General features: G+C 45.1%; 1 protein-coding gene across 1 annotated transcript; it reads right to left on the bottom strand.

The window, feature by feature from the left end:
• Positions 1-3,034: 3,034 nt before the first annotated feature.
• On the bottom strand, positions 3,035-18,558 carry SERBP1 (SERPINE1 mRNA binding protein 1). The gene is given in 11 exon segments (XM_039555743.1): positions 3,035-3,468; positions 4,313-4,351; positions 5,237-5,410; positions 10,906-11,083; positions 12,770-12,844; positions 13,410-13,481; positions 13,623-13,760; positions 14,849-15,011; positions 18,080-18,362; positions 18,364-18,384; positions 18,386-18,558. Coding segments are annotated over 11 exon segments (1,257 nt in total). The 5' UTR covers positions 18,443-18,558; the 3' UTR covers positions 3,035-3,411.
• Between the last annotated feature and the right edge of the window lie 1,388 nt (positions 18,559-19,946).

The following is a 19,946-nucleotide window of genomic DNA, read 5'->3' as shown; positions in this document are numbered from 1 at the left end:
GCTCCAGCTTTACGCAGAACAATTGAAAAATAAAAATAAGCCAGAAGCAAGAGGATTCTGCCTGAGCACACAACTCAGCCCCTCAACTCAGCTCTGCATAACCAAAGTGAACTGGAAAGGCAGATTAGATGCCAATAAAAGGTGGTTTTTTTAAAAAGCCCTATTTTGCCATTCATCTCTTTCTGCATGTTGATTTTCTACCCCAACACAAGGATAAGAGAACACTGGAATTCATTTTCTCCTCGCTCTGCAAATCTCCACCTAAATCAAAATGTAGGGCTTCATGTCCAGACTTGAACTCTCCCAGTAATGGCCCTGAGCACCCCAGGAAGTGTTCTCCCCTCAGTCAGGATACCCTTCCTAGCAGGAGTATCAGGTTTGGCTTTCCTGGGGACACCTCAAGTGTGGAATCCGGCCGAGACAGAGCAGCCCAGGAGCGCCAGAGGCGGGCAGTGTGGTCCTTGGCACGCCTCGGGGAGAGCAGCAGGTTGGCACAGCTGGAATTGCCACCTCTGGGTGTCAGTGCTGGGTTTATTAAACCAGAGCTGTGGCTGTGCAAAGCCATCCCCGTGGGCAGAGCTGTTACAGGTGAGGGTGGGCTCAGCTCTTCCAACTGCTGCCACCACACGTTCCCAGTGACTCCTGACATTCCAGAAGAATCCATGTCCTTTCTTGCACTGATCAACCCCCCCCCGCTCCCTCCCAGCATTCCAGCTCTGAGATGAATTTCCACACTCAAACCTTGCCACTGTTCATTCCAAAGCCAATTTGTTCCGTGCTTCCAACTTTTCCTGCTGCCCATCTTTTCCAATGGATCAGAATTTAAAAGTTGTAGTCCCCTAGATTTGGTGTGACAGAAATAATTTGATGTGACAGCAGGAGCAAGCAAGAGGACAGAAAACGTTACTAAAAGCAAGTTCATTAATCATAAATAACCTACTTGGGAGATGCTTTTCCAAGGCAAAGTCCATCCTAGGAATGGGAATGCAAGCTGGACTTCCTGGGACAGACCCTAGATGAGCCACTATGAACCTAAGTGGTTTCATTTCCGTGTGTTTTCAGGACATTTTTTTTAAAAGAGCATGAAAATAAACCTTTATTTCAGTTAACACCCACCAATATTAAAGATAAATGTTCACAGTTTTTAGTTCTTGACACAAATGGACTGAAAGAGGCAAATTTACATCTGGCAGAACAGCAGAAGGACCAATTTAAGTACAAGCTGTGTTGAAAATCACTCCAGGTGCTATTTGGGAATGCTCTACAGCAGGAAAAGGGAAAGGTGCTGGGCAAATCCAGCCAGTGGGGCCCCAAAATCACCTGGGTGGCCCCAAAATCACCTGGGTGGCAACTGGAATAGCAACTACAGATTGATCAAGGAAGGTTTGTGTTCCAGGGAAAGCTTTGCTCCAAGTGTTTGTGTTGGGGGTGTTATCCAGGGTGTCCCTAAGGCTGGAAGTGCAGCACATCCCACTGAAGCACAACGGGAGAGGGAAGGGGAACAACTCAGTGTTCCTACAACAGCCCCACACCGAGAGCAGAGTCAGGGGAGATAAACCAAGAGATTTTCCCCCCCTCTGATGGAAGCTTTGCCTCCTCCTCCTACCTGGGCTGGAAATCCAGGTGAGGGAACTGATCCATGATACTCACAGCGGGTCACAACACAAGCTCTCATGGAAAACAGCTCAGGAAAAGCAAAGCCAGCTACTAACACCACAGCTGAGCAGGCTGGTATTCCATATTCCAAGGTCTCCAACACTTACTGCCTGTCCTGTACAGTCTTTACAAAAATAGGGCGTTACCTTTAGTTTTCTACCTACCTAAGGAACTACAAATATGTTCTAAGCTGGCCAAAGAGGGAAACATGAAATAAAATGAGAGATTTGTTCCTATTCTCCTAATAAATGCTGATAAAACCCCTATGAAATCCTCTTTATTAAGTCATTCCCTCAACTCTTTTTATGTATTAAAGGGATACATAGGGATGAAATTAAACCTGTGGTGAATTTTGATGGGGGAGAAGGAATTTCTTACAATCACTCTCTGGAAAAACATTCACTGGTGATGTCCCAAGCAGACCTTGAGCCCTGCACTGAGCCAGAGCTGCATTTGGAAGGAGAGGTGAAGTGTTGAGGTTTTGGGTTGAGTTTTTGGTGTCTCATGCACAGATTGCCGTTGCCCCAGTCCGAAGCCACGAGCCACAACTCCCTCCTGAGCCAGCCTAGTTCCTTCCTCGGAACACCTGGAGCAGTGCTGGGAATGCCTCAGGTACTGCTGTACCTGCCTGTCAACCCCACATACCACCTGGAATCCATGTGGGCTTCCAGAGCCACAGCTGCCACCCTCCCCCAGCTCCCACAACAGGAATGACCCCAATCTTGGGGTATCCCAGCTCCAATAACAGCCATTACCCCAAATCTTGGGGTATCTCAGCTCCAAGGACAGCAATCACCCCAAACTCATGGAATCCCAGCTCCAACAACAGGAATTCCCCCAATCTCACGGTATCCTCTCAAACAAAATGCAAAGGTAATTTAAAAACTTTTTTTTTGCCAACAAAGCATCTTGTTCTGTTCAAGGGAAGGAGGAGAGAATAAAGGTCCAAAGGGGAAGTGAAAGGTGGGATACAGGAATTTTAAAAACCTGATTTTCAGACCAGTTACCCACTGCTGGATCCATACACAGGTATTGAACTATAAACCAATGTGCTTTGAATCTTGATTTCAAGTATCTGCTTCCAATTTTCTAGAAAGATTTTTGTGTAAACAAACTACCCAACAGAGATGAAAACATGACTGGTTGTCCATGTTGGAAATGAAGCATTAGAACTTAAGTACTCCAGGAGTTCATTCCATGCAGCACTAACAGTCTGCCAAATTAATATTCCAAGATTCCATGGGCTGAGAAAAACCTGCCAAAGTGGAATTAAGGAAACCAAAGTAGTGTGCAATAATTAAAACCCAGTTTGGAGTTTGGGGAGGAAGGGGAAAAGTCTAAAATCCTGAATTAAAAAAAAAGAACACAAATGAAGGGAAAGCTTTTAACTGGTACACACTGTTCACACCTATATTTCAAGTTTGGAAACGCATATTTTCAAGCAGCAATACAAAAAAGTATCCATGAAGAATGCATAATCTCTGAAAAAATTATGAAAACATCCCTGCTACCATTACATTTCTAAATACAAAACTTGACTACCATATTGTTGCTTCTGTGTAGCGAGAGAAGTTCATTTTCAAAACAGATAAAATTCAGTCTTTAGGTGTGAATGGTATGAATGACAGTCTCTTTTTTTGTTTTTTTTTTGTTTGTTTGTTTTTTTCAATTTCTTAGTTGTTTTAGGATCCTTAAGCATGCAAGCCTCGGAGAGGAAGGCCCGACCAGGGCAGGGTTGGCTTTATGACATCCAGTTTAGGACAGAGCTGGGAAAGCCTCTGGGTCATCTACATCAGGAGCAGAAGCACTTGACTGAAAGAGAAACATCACAAGAGTTACTGCCTTGAGGCAGAGGTGGCAGCACTTTGGGGCTGGAGAAATGACTACAAAAACAATGCTTTTTTATTTATCCCACGGATTACAAAGCCTTCCATACTGTTTTTTGAATCTAAGCTATCTGGAGAGGAACTGTAGGCAAATTGATACTTGCACATCAATTCTCTTTTTTAAAGAGATCTCAGAATGGTCTGGGTTGGAAAGGACCTTAAAGGCCATGGAATTCCAACCTCCTGCCATGGGCAGATCCTTCCCTGTGGATCATCAATCCTTACTGAGGGACACAACTGAAATGTTACAGAAAAGGCCCTGTCTGGAGCACAAATTATATTTTCAAGTTTAATTTTTCCCACTCAGAAACCAGATGTCGATAAAAGTAATTTTTGTGATAACTTAGCCCTAAAAATTCATGCATTAGCCAAGAATCTCCTCAGTAGTTTCCAACAGAGCTTTCTGAAAGGCTCTGCACCACATCTGAAAACCAGTGGAGAAATTGGAATTTCACGATACTCTTCACTTGGGCCATGAAGGATAAGGATGAGAAGAACGGCGAGAGCCGAGATAGTGGAACTTCCTGTCATGATATTAATTTATCAAGAAATGTATTTCAGATGAAAGTTGCATCAACACCTGTAGCTGCAGAGCCTCTGCTTTGCCTGAGACTCCACAGGCCACAAACCAGAATTAAAAAGTAATAGCAGGGTTTAAGCTGCAGGCTCAGCATCTCCAGTTGCTGAGCACACAAGAGCAGAAACAGCCAAAAAAAGGAGGGAAATTTTGGTGCCTGAGCCCAGGGAATGCACATGCAGAGATCACCCACCTGGTTGGGCGTGTGGATCACATCAAACTCCTTGACCAACTGCAAGGAAACAAAGGCAACACAAAATCAGGTGCAGGAAAGCTTGGAATTACTTTATGGCAGCGTTCTTGAAGAGTATTAGTGAATCAACTCAGAGCAAACCATCACTGTTGAACTTCAATTCCTTAAAATACTCTGGTATTGCTGTCAGGAGAGAGCTTCCCAGCTAATAAACCTAAAGTCTGTGAAGTCTTTGTCTGCTAAAAGGGACAAAAATGAGCAAATCTGTGTGAAGAAAACCACAGCACACAGACTGAGCTCATTTTCCAATCTGTAACAATTTGATTGACACCTTTAAGCCAAATAAGTGATTCATATTAAATCAGATCTTCACTGTAGCTACACTACAGTGCTTGAACTTAGCACCAAAGAAGAGAAAAACATTACTGGAGGTTAGAGAAAAACCAGTAAGAGCCCTATTTTCATCTGGAAAATCTGAATTCCTCAGGTTCAGGATATGACATGCAGTTGTACAACCAGTCCTTCACCCCCACCAGGTCACAATGCACACAGAGTGTCCTGGCTGTGGGCTGAAAATAACCAGCCCAGCACTTGTGGTTCTGCTCTGGCACCAGCTGAGGCAGCTCACGGTACATTCAGATCTGTTCACACTGGAAAGTCATTTTTCAGGTCTAGACACAAAGACAGGCACTCTTTAAAAATCCACCCTCCCTTTTTTGTGTTTGATGACAACACTGCTCAAACATCCATCCTTCTGTCCTAACAACCTGGTTTAAAACGAACTTGCACAAAAGAATTTTCACTTGAGTTTAGAACGCGCTGTTTGTTGTCAGAGCATCTCCCCCAGAAACAAGGAACCTGTAGGAAAATCCCACCAGCAAATGAAGCGAATTCCCTGTGGATGAGAGCTGGGGTGGTGCTCACCTTGTCAGTTCTGCCTCCACGGCTGGCCCTGCCCCCACGCCCTCGGCCCCCCCGGCCCCCTCTGCCGCCGCGGCCGGGGCGGCCCAGGTCTCCAAAGTTGATCTCCAGCTGGGATGTGATGTCGTTGGCGGGCTTGCGGAAGTGGTGATCCATTACCGAGTCCTCAGCATGAGCCTGGAATGAGGATTTCTTCATCAGCAAGAAAAATCACCCCAAAAGCCCTTCTGTGCACCTGTAGCTGGGCTCTGGCCACCACAGCCCCCGCTCGCCTCTGATCACACAATCCCATCATCCACTGCCCGGAGAGACTCAAGAAACTTGGAATTTCTCAGAAACCAAGGTATTCTGCCTTTCCAAGATAATTCATGAGTTCACACAATCACTGAGGTTGGAAAAGCCCTCCAGCAGGATTGAGTCCAACCTGTGCCCAATCCCCACTTTGTCACCAGCCCACATCCAGTCCTTCCCTGGACACCTCCAGGGATGGGCACTCCAAACCTCCTGGACAGCCCCTTCCAATGCCTGACCACCTTTTCCATGGAGAAATTCCTCCTGAAATTCCATCAGAGCAACACGTCCTTATCCCAGACCAGGCCAGACTATTACCAAGCCAGCAGAGACTCTCATGTTGTAGCAATTCTCATTTTGTGTCCTGGTTCCATGAATCCATTCCGTTCTTTTTCCACACTTGGGTCACCCATCCTAATTTTGCTCCCTGGGGATTTACACTTTATTTGCTTTAGCCCTTGATGAATACTTAAGACCAGGGAGCTGATGAGAATCCCTCATTGCCCTGCATTCACTGTAACAGCAAATGAGGCACAAAAAGCTCAAACACGAGGAACTGAAGGAGCTAAAACAGAACCGGTCTCACCAGTGACACTGGAAAATGTGGATCTCAGCACCTTTGCCATGATATTCTCTTACTGGTTTGTTCCCAGCACATTTGGTGGAAACCTGAGCCTGGAGGAGCAAGGGACGTTCCCAGGAGTTACAAGCACCATCACTTGTTATTCAGCACCTTGGAGACTTTCAGTTACACACTGAACCCCACCAGGTGTTATTAAAGCAATTCCTTCTCCTATTTTACACAAGCATTTTTTCCATGTGCAAGCCAGTTTTTGGCACTTAGGATAATACCAAAAATGTCAAAACCTGCCTATTATAAGGCTCAACGATCATGTTTTGCAAACAAGACAATATCCAACATTTTCCTTCCCTCCAAGCCCCCAACTCCTGGCACAGCAATCATCACTTCCCTGGTTTTCCTACACAAGTGCCATGTGCAGGCTCAAGCTTCTCAACTGCAATTTAGTTTTCTGCTGTACACAACATTCAGACTTTCAAAGGCAACACATTGTGCAACTAAACCCTACACCCTTTAATTACCATTTGTGGAGCCTTCACAAGGCTGCCAAGGGATGGAGAGGTCTGGAGCCAAGGCTGCTGTCAGGGATTCCATAGGTCCTTCTCAATATCCCATCTATCCCCACCCTCTGGCAGTGGGAAGCCATTCCCCCTTGTCCTGTCCCTCCATCCCCAGTTTAATTAGAAATACCCCTTCCATGCTGCTTTGTTTCCAACACATTCCACTGGGATGTATCCCACATAACAGCTGGTCCCTACTCCACTCCTGATTTTATTCATTTAATTGTACACCCCTCCCTTGGAAATCTCTTTCCCAAACTTAGGAATTCAGCCTGAACGGTTTTCAGAGAAAAGTCAAACACTACAGAACACCTTAAAGACGTTTTAAATTCCTTTCTTATGATTTAACTTTTTATCTGCAGTTTTTATCACTGCAGTGTATTGAGATTCTACTTCCAACTACTGGTAGCCATGTGATAATTCCCTTTTCTGAGTGGTGGGATCAGTGGATTTGTACAATATTTCTGTGCATTTTCTTCCCTATGCTGCTTTTATTTAAAAACAAATCACTACAGCCTACCAAAAATCATTGTATTTCCAGAACTTGACTTTGGTGTAACCACTGTACCAACAAATTGCAAATTCCCTATGTATCCTAATGATTTCTCTATCCAAAGTAATGAAAGCTCATTTAAAACTCCAACAAAAGACTTGGGACGCTCTCCTCAGACTCTTCCACTTGGGTGATAAGTCAGACACACTGAACAAGTTGCTTATCCTGAACAATCTTTGGAAATACCAAATTTCTATGTATTGGTGACTCAATGGTACTGATTTAATAACTGACCACTTCTTGAAGGCAGTGCTGCACCTAAGGGTCTTGGGTAAGGCTGTTGAAAATTAAGAACAAACTACCAAGAGAGCCAAAGCAGACAGTGAGAGATGGAAGAACAGCAATGAAAAATACTCATGATAGAAGTTTTTATGGTAAGGTTTGAAATCAGCAGGATGAGGAACAAGGGGACTAAAACCATGACAGGTGCTGGATGGTGCACAGTGAGACAACAGGCATGGACAGAAGAGCTCCATATTCAATAAAATTCTCTATTTTGGTGAGTTTTTAATATCCAAATGTTCCCTGCTGAAGGGGCTCACGTTAACACACAGGTATCACCAGTTAGAGAGAAAGGATCAGTACCTCATTTGAATCCAGCAGACTCCCCTGCATTTCTGTCATCGCCTTTGTCTGGTGACAGTTGTGTGTCCACGCCAAAGTGACAAAAGGAACAAAGGGAGAAAACAAAAGGAAGAAATGAGACTCAACTACATACAGGAACAACAGGTAATCAGGTCACATGAACTGCTGGGTACAGATGGCACTGAGCACATGGAGCAGCAGAGGGATGAAGGAGCAGCTGTGCAAGTGTCCAGAGACGGCACAGGATGGATGTGCCAAGTGAGGAGACAAGAGAAAGCTCAGATGGACACCGAAGAGCTCAGATGGATGGACACCAAAAAGCTCAGATGGATGGACACCAAAAAGCTGCCCAGGAGCTGCTGGAAGCCCGGGCAGAGACCACACATGCAGGCTGGTCTCCAGCACGGCCGCACGTCAGGCACAGAGATGGGAAGAGCTGGGATGTTTGAATCACTGTTCATGGAAATCTTCCTGCAAAGCCTCCATTCAGGAGTCATTCCTCCCAACTTTGAGAAGATGAATTATTCTTTTCCAAAATATATTTCCTAATCTCCCACTGCTACCTCCTCTAAGGAAGTGAGTGGAGTAGTGAGGAGGTTTGAAGAGGCACAACAGCTACACAGATCTGGGTATCAGTTTTTCCAGGAATCCTGAATTCCACTTTTGGAATAAATCTTAAGATCTGTCCACAGTAGAACTCCTTCCTGGTTTTCATAGAAATTAAGACTCAAGCCAGCTGCAGAGAAAAAGAGGATCTCTGTTTTATGGCATGACTCCATATCCTGGGAAGAGGGTCACTGGACCAGGGCTGCCAATGCCCCTGGATTTCAGATTAAAGCAGCAAGAATCTGAGACAGAACTGAGAGTTCGTTTTATCAGTACCTGTAGAATAAATGCGAAAAAGAGTAAAGACCTCAGACAGGGCCAAGCATTTCACTCCTCAGTGAGGAGGACAAGCAGGAGGAAAAGGAGGACAGCTCTTTCCCAAGACTGAGGCAGATGAGCAGCACTAGATCCTCATTCTCCCTTTTCCCAGACTCCTAGGGCATTCTCCAAGGAATTCTCAAGCTACAGCAATGCAGGTGCTCATCACACCACTTCAAAATTCTGAGAGATCTACTGGGGCACACGGTGTTTTTCAACCGTAAGAGTACAGAAGATCTGAGGCTGAAAATCAGAATTTACCTATAAACCAAATAACTTCCATACATCATCTCCCTTCCTACCAGTAAGAATCAGAGGAACCTTAATTTCTTGACTCATAAGTACATTCAGGAGGACAAAGAGAGGAAACAGCAGGTGATTGGTGGTTTTTAAAACATTTTGCCTTCTAAAGCTGCTCACAAAGGAGCTGCAGTGGAAGCTTTCCTAACGCCTGTATTATAGAGCCATTCTCCTATAATCCTGAGAGAAAATCCCCACACTGCTTCCCATGGGATCAGGGAACAATGAAGAAGGGAGATGGGGAGACACATCTGCTGGATGTACAATAAAGCAGGCTAAAAGCAGCTCAATTTAAAGGCAGATTTGTTAATACCTCACTTTCATGCTTACGCAGCAAGAGGCTGTTACCTTCTTATGTGATGGTGCTAAAAATATCCAACTTGTTTACTTGAAGTTAACCTCTTAAATAGAACAATCTACTAATTATGTCAGGTCTTCCACAGGAGTAATTTGATTATTCACAGTTTTTGTTCAGGTTCTTTTATTTGTTCTTGTTTTTTTGCTTGGTTTTTCTGAGTTAACTGCTTCAGTTTTCAAATGGAAAATACAGTCTGTCTTTCTAGCCTCTAAATTACTCACAAGTATCATCACCTTTACCATCACATACGCTCATATGTTCAAAAAGATTGCCCTGAGCTCACTAAATGTCAAATAAATCTGATTCAGAGGGATTGAGGGAATTTGAAGGACTACAAGTTTAGTAAATCTTGGTAAAGTACATAAATACTTCTGTTTAATACATTTTTTCAGTACACAGCAACATTAAATGTAACTCAAATTCCCTTTTCTACCCAAGCCAGACAAAGCAACATTTAATGAACACTTCAGTGAACAGCTCGAAGAAAACACAGCCATGCAATCATTTCAAGAACTGAACTACCCCACACAGCAAAAAAACAGCCTGATTTGTGACCAAGTCAGACTCATTGTGAGTTCAATCAGAACAGAAATGGAATTTTCACTGGAAAACTGAGCAGTGCCCCCCACCCTGGACTATATCCCAGCTCTCAGGATAAAAGCTGGCAAGGTGTGAAAAAGCAGGAACACATTTTAGGAGAGCAGAGTATTACACACTATCCAGTTACTTCAAAGGACTCAGCACCATCAGTATACAAAGTTGTAGCCACCAATCTCTTAAGTGAGCCACTTAACATATTACAGAGTGTTAAAAACAAAGATTAGAACTAAAGATCAGCACAGCCCTGCATTACAAAACAGAGCTCTCAGCACTTCCCTCCCTTGCCCATCACCCCTTGCCACTCTTGGAACAGAATAATTAACATTATGCAATGCCTGAAATGAGAAACTACAAATTTAAAGCAATTCTACAGCAACGATGCTGAGTGTCACTGGAGCACACAAAAGGATTTCAACTGCCTTCCCAAGAGCTTGTCTGTGTAACAGCACTAAGTGAGGAGACACCCACGGCACAAATTTAAGATGCACAGTTTAGGTTTAAGGCCTCTGAGGCAGGACCAGTCTTCCTTCAAGCTGACATCATTCAGCAACACCATAAATCCGCGTACTGCAGAACAGATGCTAAATAACGTAAGTTTCCTTTTTTAAAAGGCAAACTTGACAACATTCCCCTAAAATTCTCATCAAGAGGCAATTCTTACACACCTAAGGGCACGGCTCAGATCCTAAACCCAACCACAGTCAGAATGGCCACTTGTGCCACTGCAGAAATGGAATTCTGCTAAAAGAATGTTGTTCAAATGAACAAGAATGAAATTCAAATTAAAAAATGCTATTCCCACTTTCTAAACTTCCAGCTGCAGGTCGGCATCTCTCAGAACGGAGCTTCCAATCCAAGAACTGCTCATCAATAACAAAACCTTTACAAAGTGGACACTGCAAGTATGGAAAGGCACTTTACCTCCTCACTCTTTGACTTGTGGAGCACAAATCCTTTTTTCCATTGCCCATCAGCTCCCTCGTTTGGTTTGCGGATGTTGAACTCGACTTTTGCACGATCCTTACTTTGAATGGCTTTCCACTCATCCAGGGTCATTTCCTTGGGGCCTTCTTCCTTAACTTCTTCAACCTCATTCTCTCTGCAGTGAATTCATGGAGATTATGATCACAATGTAGAATTTACACTCTGGATACAATTTCAAAATCATTTGCTGGCTGGCACCAGGTTATAAATTAAAAGTTTGTCAAGGCTTTAGCAGTTAAGAGGTGAAAATATAAAACATTCAATTTCACTACAGGAAAATTCATCTCCTTTAGAGAGAGCGCCAAAAAAATTACACCCAGCCACCTCTGAGCACAGAAAAACGTTAAAATTAAAACTGACCCATGCCATCAAATCTCCACATTACCGTCAGCTTTATTTCCCAACATGAAAGCCTAACTTCTGTCATGCCTTGTTTGGAGCTTCTTCCCCCCCTTTTTGAAATACATCTCTCACACACATTCAAGTCAAGGCAGTGAGAACTTGTTCTTCCCACGGTTTTCAAGCTTTTTAGTATTTTAAAACCCAGAATTTAAGCAGCTTTGGTTAATTTGCTTCCTTTTTTGAACCAATTATTCAAACAAGTTTTACTTCCAGCTAATGTGAAAAAATAACAGCACACACCTTATTTGTGAGATACATCAGCTCTACCTTGTGCCAAAGGCTATTTTTAAGTAAAACACACAACCTCTGTGCTCAATAACAGATCATATTCCAGCCACTGGAAGCCTCTGGTCATTGTTCAGTGTATTTATGCAACTGAATTTCTGCTTTATAGGAAACCAGTGCTGCGTATGTGCAGCAAAAAGATCATGAAAGCCTCAATTTCAAAGGTCTTCATTTGGCAGCCATTAATTTTGAACAATAACAAAGGTTTTAAGTAAAAATCACTGTATTTCAACTTTTTCTCACTGTGTAGGAGAGCATGATTTTTGACATGGGATGTAATCAGAATTTGTTTTGTTCAAGGCAAAGATTTTACTGCAAAGGGTTTAGGGTAAAGAGCCACACCGAACCAGCCAAACAAGGTTACCCATGTGGAGCTGCTTTTCTATAAAGTTTTTAGTGAGGGAATCAAGCTACAGCAAGCACCACATTAAGAATCATTAGGAAGAAGTATTTCAAAATTCTGTTTGCTGTTTTTTTTGAATCCACTGTAAAGCCCATTCCTCCTTACAATACAACGTTTTGTCATACTAGGCTACCATATAAATTTGTATCGTATTTTTACATCAACTCAGTATCAGTAAGGCTCCTTCTGCTTCTCTGGTTACTCTTTCATTCATCCAGTCCCTGGCTCCTTCTGTAACAGTGTCCAACTGAGATGGGAAGAGATCCAGGTAACTTTGAAAACTGTGTGGAGAATGAAAGATACAACCTTTTTCCTACAGCTCAGTCACATGGTCTCCAAGGCTGTTTTGAAAAACTAAGTTCAAAAAATTGCCTTCCCCTGGCATTTTTGTCCCATTTTCTTGGTGCTTCTATCTAGTCTGAGCACAGATGCTTTTGGGTTTGGAATTTGGAGTTGCAATCCCAAAACCCAAAGTGTATTAGAAATGATTACTAATAAATAAAGCTGAAAGAGCCTGCAGGACACCAAGGAATGGTTTAAAGACAATTTCCAGACATGAGGTTTTTAAGGGGACTCATTCAGCAGCACTGTGGATAATCTACTGATAATCTGAGTTCAGCAAAACAGATGTGGAAATAAATAACAGAGGTTAAAGGTAATGCAATAGCACCTCTGAAGCAACCCAGGAGCACGGAGAGGGGTGGTACTCACTTATTTTCAGAATCAGCAGGCGGATGCTCCTCTCCCTCTGGCGTTTCCTCAGTTACAGCTGACTGATCCAATTCACTGCAATTACATAACGTTGGGAGTTGGGGCTTTTTTACAACTTCATCCCTCTTTAAAGCTACATAAGATTAACAATCAAGATCTACAGTGGATTTACTGTTTCAACAAGGATTGGTGCTCTCTGTGCCTTTTAAATTTGATGCTTTTCACTTAACTAATGGTTTTCCCCAACGCTTCCTACCACCCCTCCTGAAAGGCTCCCGCAGTCCCTTCCAACACAAAATGGATCTGGGCATTAAAAATAGATTTCAATGGAATAGCTGAATTTTTGTAATACAACATGCATGCTTACACCTGATCAAAATTTACTAAAAATAGAACGGTTTCATTTTAACAAAGAATTGTTACAAAACCAGCACGAGGCCTCCCAAACTTCCCCAAAATTCTGGCTGAACAGCGAAGCTATTCTTACATTACAAGAAATCGCTTGGGTTTTAAACTCAGCAGAAGCGTGGCAAAAATCATGGAGATCAAAGGCAAAAAGGCAGCTAAATGTGTGTGTTCTGAAAGCCATAATTAGGGCTGATTAACATAATAGTTTTCTGAGCAATGACAGATTACTAACGTTAGCTCGTCTTTGACGGTTCCCCAGTTGTGTGATCCGCTGCCACCGCGCTTGTCCTCGTGCTTTAGGCCGCTGAAATGTGAATGTGAAACAGAACTAACAAAACTGAGTTAACATTATAGTGTCCAAACACAGAAATTCAAAGGATCAATTTTAAATGGGGTCAGAGTGGTAAAGAAGAGCCAAAAGGACTAGGAAAAGGTAAAGACTTACGATCTATCGCTGCCACTGTGTCTGTCAAATTCCCGTTTGCCACGAGAGTCAAACCCATCTCCTCGGCCCATCCCGCGCCCGCGGCCACGGCCCCGGCCCAGTCCTCCACGTCCACGCATGGGTCGGTCCAGGATGGGTCTGGCACAGAACAGCCACAGGTCAGGGATTCACTCCAAAAATGGACAGCATTTCATGGTTCTTGTCCTCTTTGAGGATTTTGTTTACTTGGTTTTCCTTTGATAATTACTGTTAGTAGCTGAGTCAAGTGATTCACCTCCAAAAATGCACAGTGGGTTTCACCATTCTTTTCTTCTTTGAGAACTTTATTTACTTGTTTTTCCTTTGATAATTCGTTTGTAGCTGGGTTCAGGCTCTAACTGCAGAAAAGTCACTCCCCAACCCCTGGAAGAGTCCAAGGCCAGGCTGGACGGGCTGGGAGCAATCTGGTTTGGTAGAAGGTGTCCCGGCCCATGGTATGGGTTGGAACCAGACCACGTTTAAGGTCCATTCCAACCCAAACCATTCTGTGGTTCCATGATTTTAGAATCCAGAAACAAATGCTCAGGATTGTTGTTTGTTTGCATCTTCTGGCATTAATTCCAAAATTTAGTGTTTGTATTGTGTTATGAAATTAACTGATGCCAAAACTTCAACTAAACTCACTTTTATCCAACGTACTTTTAAAAGGATCTTAACTTTGGCTACTAAAGCTTTAATATTTGAACATTACTTGAATTCTGGCTGCTTCACAACACGTAAGACACTTTAAATCTCACGTAGATCTACGATGGCTTCACCACTTCCAGGTCTGAAGCCATTGTAGCCAAGGCTGCAAGAAGGAAACACCTACGTGGACAAACTTTTGCTGGCTTTAAGTCAGCTGGGCAGATTAAAGCCACAGCTGTAACAGCAAACAAATCTCATCCTGCAGCTATGCTTGGGTTCCTTTCCTGAGTTATCTGCTATAGATGTACAGAATTATGGTGAATATCTTGATTTAAGCCATAATTTCAGTTACACCCATGAACCTGTTCATGTAGACCACTCTCAGCCTAAAACTTGAGTTAAGTTTGCAAACAAAACCATGGAAAAGGGAAGTGTTATGGTCTGCACGACACGAATTTAATCTTGATTCAATCAGCTCTTTTACCTGAGCAGCAGAAGGCAGGACAGCCCTGTCCTGCCAAAGCTAGGAAAGCTGTTTATCACCAAGACAAAACTCTTACTTATCCACAGAGAACTCTCCTCCCTCGCCCTTCTCCTCGGCGGGTTTCTCGAAGCGGCGCTCGCGGGGAGGTCGTCGCTCGGGTCTCCTGTCGATGGGTTTGCCTTCCCCCTGCTGCTGTTGCTGCTGCTGCTGATCAGGCCTCCTGCCAATCCTCCTTATCCCTGAAACATCAGGCCAGACACATCAACGGAATGTGGAGTGCTCCGGGACAGATACCGACCCCCCAGGGAAACAAGCGGGAATAAAAGTTTTACTTCTGCAGAACCTGAGCAACTGCACCTTCACCTGACTCTTCCCAGCCACATTTCTACCCAGGATTTCAAATTGTGTTTGACTGAAAAGTTTAGTAACCCCTGCTGAAATAACAGGGTCAGCTTTCAAACAAGAATCAAGGTAAGCAAGATTTTATTACATTTTTTTTTTCTCTGAAAGGTGCTTTTCAGGTAAAACAAGTGGGTTTTATTTGAAAAACACACAAAGGAAGCGAGCATCACCTCACTGGCCCTAAGACAGTCCTGTGCTCCCTAAAACAGTCATCCTGTGCTGTTCTAACAGTTGCACTCCATGATCTTGGAGGTGTTTTCCGACCTAAATGATCCTGTGATTCTGTCCTTGGAAACTCTTCTGGGCAGCAGTACCACCAGCTGTACCAGACAGGTGCCACCTGCACGTACAGGTCAGTGACTAACTGGGATCCACACAGATCCTCCCAATCCAACACACATTCCCTGACAAAGATTCTCCTTCTTGTGCACTTCTCAAAATAGCTTAAGACTCCACAGTGCCACCGAGCTGCCCAGCATTCTTCCTCCCTGCCTAGGCCCCCTAAAAGGGTTTTTATTGCAAATAAAAACCTCCCGTGGGCATTCTCTTCTTTACCAAGCCCTCTGAAGGATCTAACACAGTTTTCTTTTCCACTCATGTGAAAGGCCTTGCTTACTCTTTTTTAAAAGATCAGGACAAACACATTGCTACTTTGTTATATCATTTTCTTGCCAAAACACTGGCTCCAGAATTAAGGAGCCAGCTTTTAAATTCAAAGCTGATTTTTACATTTTTTTGAAGAACCAAGTTCCTGCCTAGCAAGCAATGTCAAATTTGGGTGGGGCTACAGAAGTTGCAGTTGTAATGATATCCAAGCCAACACACCCAGATGAACAATGTCTCTCTCACCTTACAAGCTGTATTTAACATGAAGTTTGCATGGCATACCTAGCTCCCTAAGTGTTCCCGACTCCCTGAGGAAACAAGGGGTTAAACTCAGCAGCCTGCACTTGGAAAAGGGCTCTCCAATGAGGACAGGCATTCCATGTGAGGAGGTGAAGCAGGGAGAGGAGCAGGCATGCTGCAGAACTGGAATGGAACAGCCACGGCTTTTGAATTTCGAGTTAAACGCCCTGAACTCAGACAAACTCGGTTCCTGCTGAAGCCTAACCCAAAATACCAGTTATTTCTCAGCATCACCAAGCTTTGAACTGTTAATTCAGCAGGCAAATCACTTGCAGCTTTACGGAGTAGTGGAATAGCTTAAAATACATTCACACAGGAAACAAACCCTGGCATCGAGCACCTTTATGATGCCAGAACTGCAAGAACAGCCACGCACAAAAATAGACATTTTCAAATTGGAAACTGACTTTGTTTACGACACTGCTACAACAGCAGCCCCGACTTTCTCTGTTTCACTACCACAACAAACCACGAAAATACTTATTTTTCACACTGCTGTTGAAAACAAGATGCAAAAAGCAGAAGGTGAAGAGGGGCTGCCAGCCCTGCCCAAACCCCTCCTGCGGTGCCAAAGACACTGCCATGTCCCCAGGTGTACCTCGCGGGGGACAGCACCGGAATCCCGCACCTGGCTAAGGTTTCCAGAGGACACTGGTTAAAGGAATTGAGACTCCGGACAAATCATTGCATCCCTCACACAGGAAACACTCCCGAGCGTTAAAGAGCAACAGATCCATAAGCAAAGAGTATTTGTAACATAGTTCCTAAATCTGTCTTCTCACGAGGTGTTTTCAAGTAACATTGGTAAGACTCGCTTTCCAAAACAAGTAATATATTACATAAAACACAGTGGAGAATCAGAATCACTTTGTAACATAAATGCTGAAGTATTAAGACGCTTTCACTTAGCATCGTGCTCTCTGAAAAGCTTGTTTAAATTGCAGTTAACCTGTTATTCCCTTGCTCCCACGTAATCTGCTGTCACCACACATTGATGCTTTTCAAGGATTCCTTTTAACCCGAGTTGTGACCCACCTGCCGAGCGCCCAAGTTTGGGCGCGGTGGAGCTGCCTGCACGGGACGCCATGTGCCCACATCCATCCCTCCCTATCCATGTGGGACCGTGGCCTACTAATTTGCAGAGCATGTTCCTTTAATCTATTTATACTTGGATTTCTTTTTTCCAAAGTTTTCTACGTAGGATGTCTTAGAAATTTACAGAAACTAAGAATTCATACAAGCTATTATTTAAATATATATGAAAACAAAAATATTGCTATCAACGCTATTCACTAGAAAATTACCCAAACGGATTTTGGAAAGCCCAGGAACTTCCAGGCATCCTGTCAAATCCATCGGACCACCTGAAACACGAGTCAAGTTCAGGACACGAGGCTGGACGGGGCTTGGAGCAACCTGGTCTAGTGGAAGGTGTCCCTGCCCATGGCAGGGGGAGAACGAAAAGGCCCTTCCAACCAAAACCATTCCAGGATTCCTTGTGATGGTTTAGATGGGATATCGGGAAAGAATTCTTGGCTGTGAAGGTGGGGAGACCCTGGCACAGGGTGCCCAGAGCAGCTGTGGCTGCCCCTGGATCCCTGGCAGTGTCCAAGGCCAGGCTGGACATTGGGGCTTGGAGCAGCCTGGGACAGTGGAAAGTGTCCCATGCCAGGGGACGGAACGAGGTGGGCTTTAAGCTCTATTCCCACACGAACCACTCCACGATTCTCTTCACTGCCAGGCTTTCCTATTTCGCGTTACTCCTCTCCCTCCCGCCGGCACCGAGGCAGCTCCGGGCGCCCCGCACGCCCGACTCCATTTTGCGCGGGCCGAGCCGCGGGACACGTGGGGCCGGGCGAGCCCGGGGCCGCCGCCACCGGCCCCGCGGCGCCCCGGGCGGCCTCCGCCATGCACGGCCCCACGTGCGGCTCGGCCTTGCCCGGGCCCCCTTTGTGCGGGCCGGGCCGCCCCCTCCCCGCCGACCCCCCGGCCCGCTCACCCTCCTTCCGCAGCGGCGCTCCGGGCTGGCCCCCGCCATCCTCCCGGCGGTCCCCGCCGGCGAAGGGCGGCAGCGGGTTCTTGCGCTCCTTCTGCGACTCCCTGCGCAGCTGCTTGGCCGCACTGCCCGCGCCGCCGCCCGCCTGGCCTGCGCCGCCAGCCCCACCCGAGGAGCCGCTCTGGGCGCCCGCCGGGCCGCGGCCCCGCCGCCCGCTTGGCTTCCCGCCGCCGCCGCCGCCGCTCTCCTTCCTCCGGCTCTCCGCCGCGCGCAGCACCTCGAAGGGGTTCGGACTCGTCATCGAAGAGCTTGATCGAAGCGGTTGGTGACGACGCACCCGAAGCCCTCCTGCAGGTGTCCGGGCATGATGGGCCCCCGTCGGCGGGATCCTGCGCGGATGCTACCGGGGCCCCCCGCGCCCTGCTCGCTGCCGCACAAGATGGCGGGCCCTGAGGAGGACGCGCTTCTCTTCCGGCGCGGCCACATCCGGGCACCTCCGCGGGGAGGGCGGGCGGGCGCTGCAGCGCCGCCGGCGGCCGCGCCGCGAACTGCGCGCACATTGTGTGAGGCGGGAGCGCGGTTTCCCGCCGTGGACTCTACCATCAGCGAGGGAGGGGGGATAGGTCGACGGGGGAGGCGGGGGGGGGACGCGGGGCGGGGCGGAGCCCCGCACGCGCCCCCCCCGCCTCCCCCGTCGACCCCCGCGCCGATGGTACCGCCCGCGTGTGGGCTCCCTCAGAAATAAAACCTAAATAAAGCGGAATTAAGAGATTTGCAGTTATTGACTAATAAAAGTTGATTTCCAGGCCTTGAGCTGAAAGTTAGAACAAGATTTCCCGCCTTCGTGGGTATTTCTGCTCGTCTAATTAGCGGACAGACGTAGCAGGCAGTGTCAAGTGGAGGTGGTAGATGTTTGCGCGATTAATACGTATTAATATACTATTAATATAGCGGTATACAGTAGAAATAAATACTGTATATTGCTGTATATAATAATATGTAATATATATCATATGTGATAATATCTACGGCGATGTATAGTATATAATAACATAATAACACATAATGCATAATACATAATATGCGACACACAATATTAATATTAATATATTAAATATTGTATACTAATAGTAATAAGTTGATGCAATTATGTCAGTACACCACTATTATAATATTTTTATACATGAATACGTGTGTGTGTGTGTGTGTGTGTATCTGGTTATAGCCAAAAGGCATTCTATCAAGAGATTAAAATGTAATAAACAGGCACAGATTTGACATGTCCTTCAAAACACGATTTGATTGCTCACAGTTTATATCTCTAAGTCATCAGAACCTTTTGGCACCTGTTATAAAGTAAACTTTGTTCTCAGCAAGGATGTTATTTCCAATATTTGCTTTGCCTGTTCCAAGAAGCTTGAAATAATTGCTTTCAAAATTAATTTAATTACATTTGTTCAGTTCTTGAATGCGCGTTGCTCATAAATTCAAGACTCAACACCAACTGGTTTGGAAAACTCCATAGTTTAGTTTCTTCAAATAAACTAAAAATTTTTGGTTTTATGGATTGTTCTTCATTATATTTCCCTGCAGTGCCACAGCTCCCTGTGCTCTGTTTTTGGGAGGTTTTCGAGGAAACCCCTCCTGCAGTGGCTCTGAGGGGGATTGGAGCAGCTCACCCCCTTCCCGGGATATGAATAATCACCATAAATTATACCCTGAGAACTGAAAACATTCTTTTCTCAAAGCCTTTTAGGGATGAATCAAATGGCACCAAGCAACACCTAATTAAAACACTGCGTGGACGTGCCGATGTTTCCAGGAAAAGCCTGGATGCCCCGTCACACGCTCTGAGGCCGCGTTGCATCAC

Source organism: Corvus cornix, chromosome 8, assembly GCF_000738735.6.
Source record: "Corvus cornix cornix isolate S_Up_H32 chromosome 8, ASM73873v5, whole genome shotgun sequence".
In the NCBI taxonomy this organism is placed as follows: Eukaryota; Metazoa; Chordata; class Aves; order Passeriformes; family Corvidae; genus Corvus; species Corvus cornix.
This window is presented reverse-complemented; position numbering and strand designations above follow the sequence as displayed.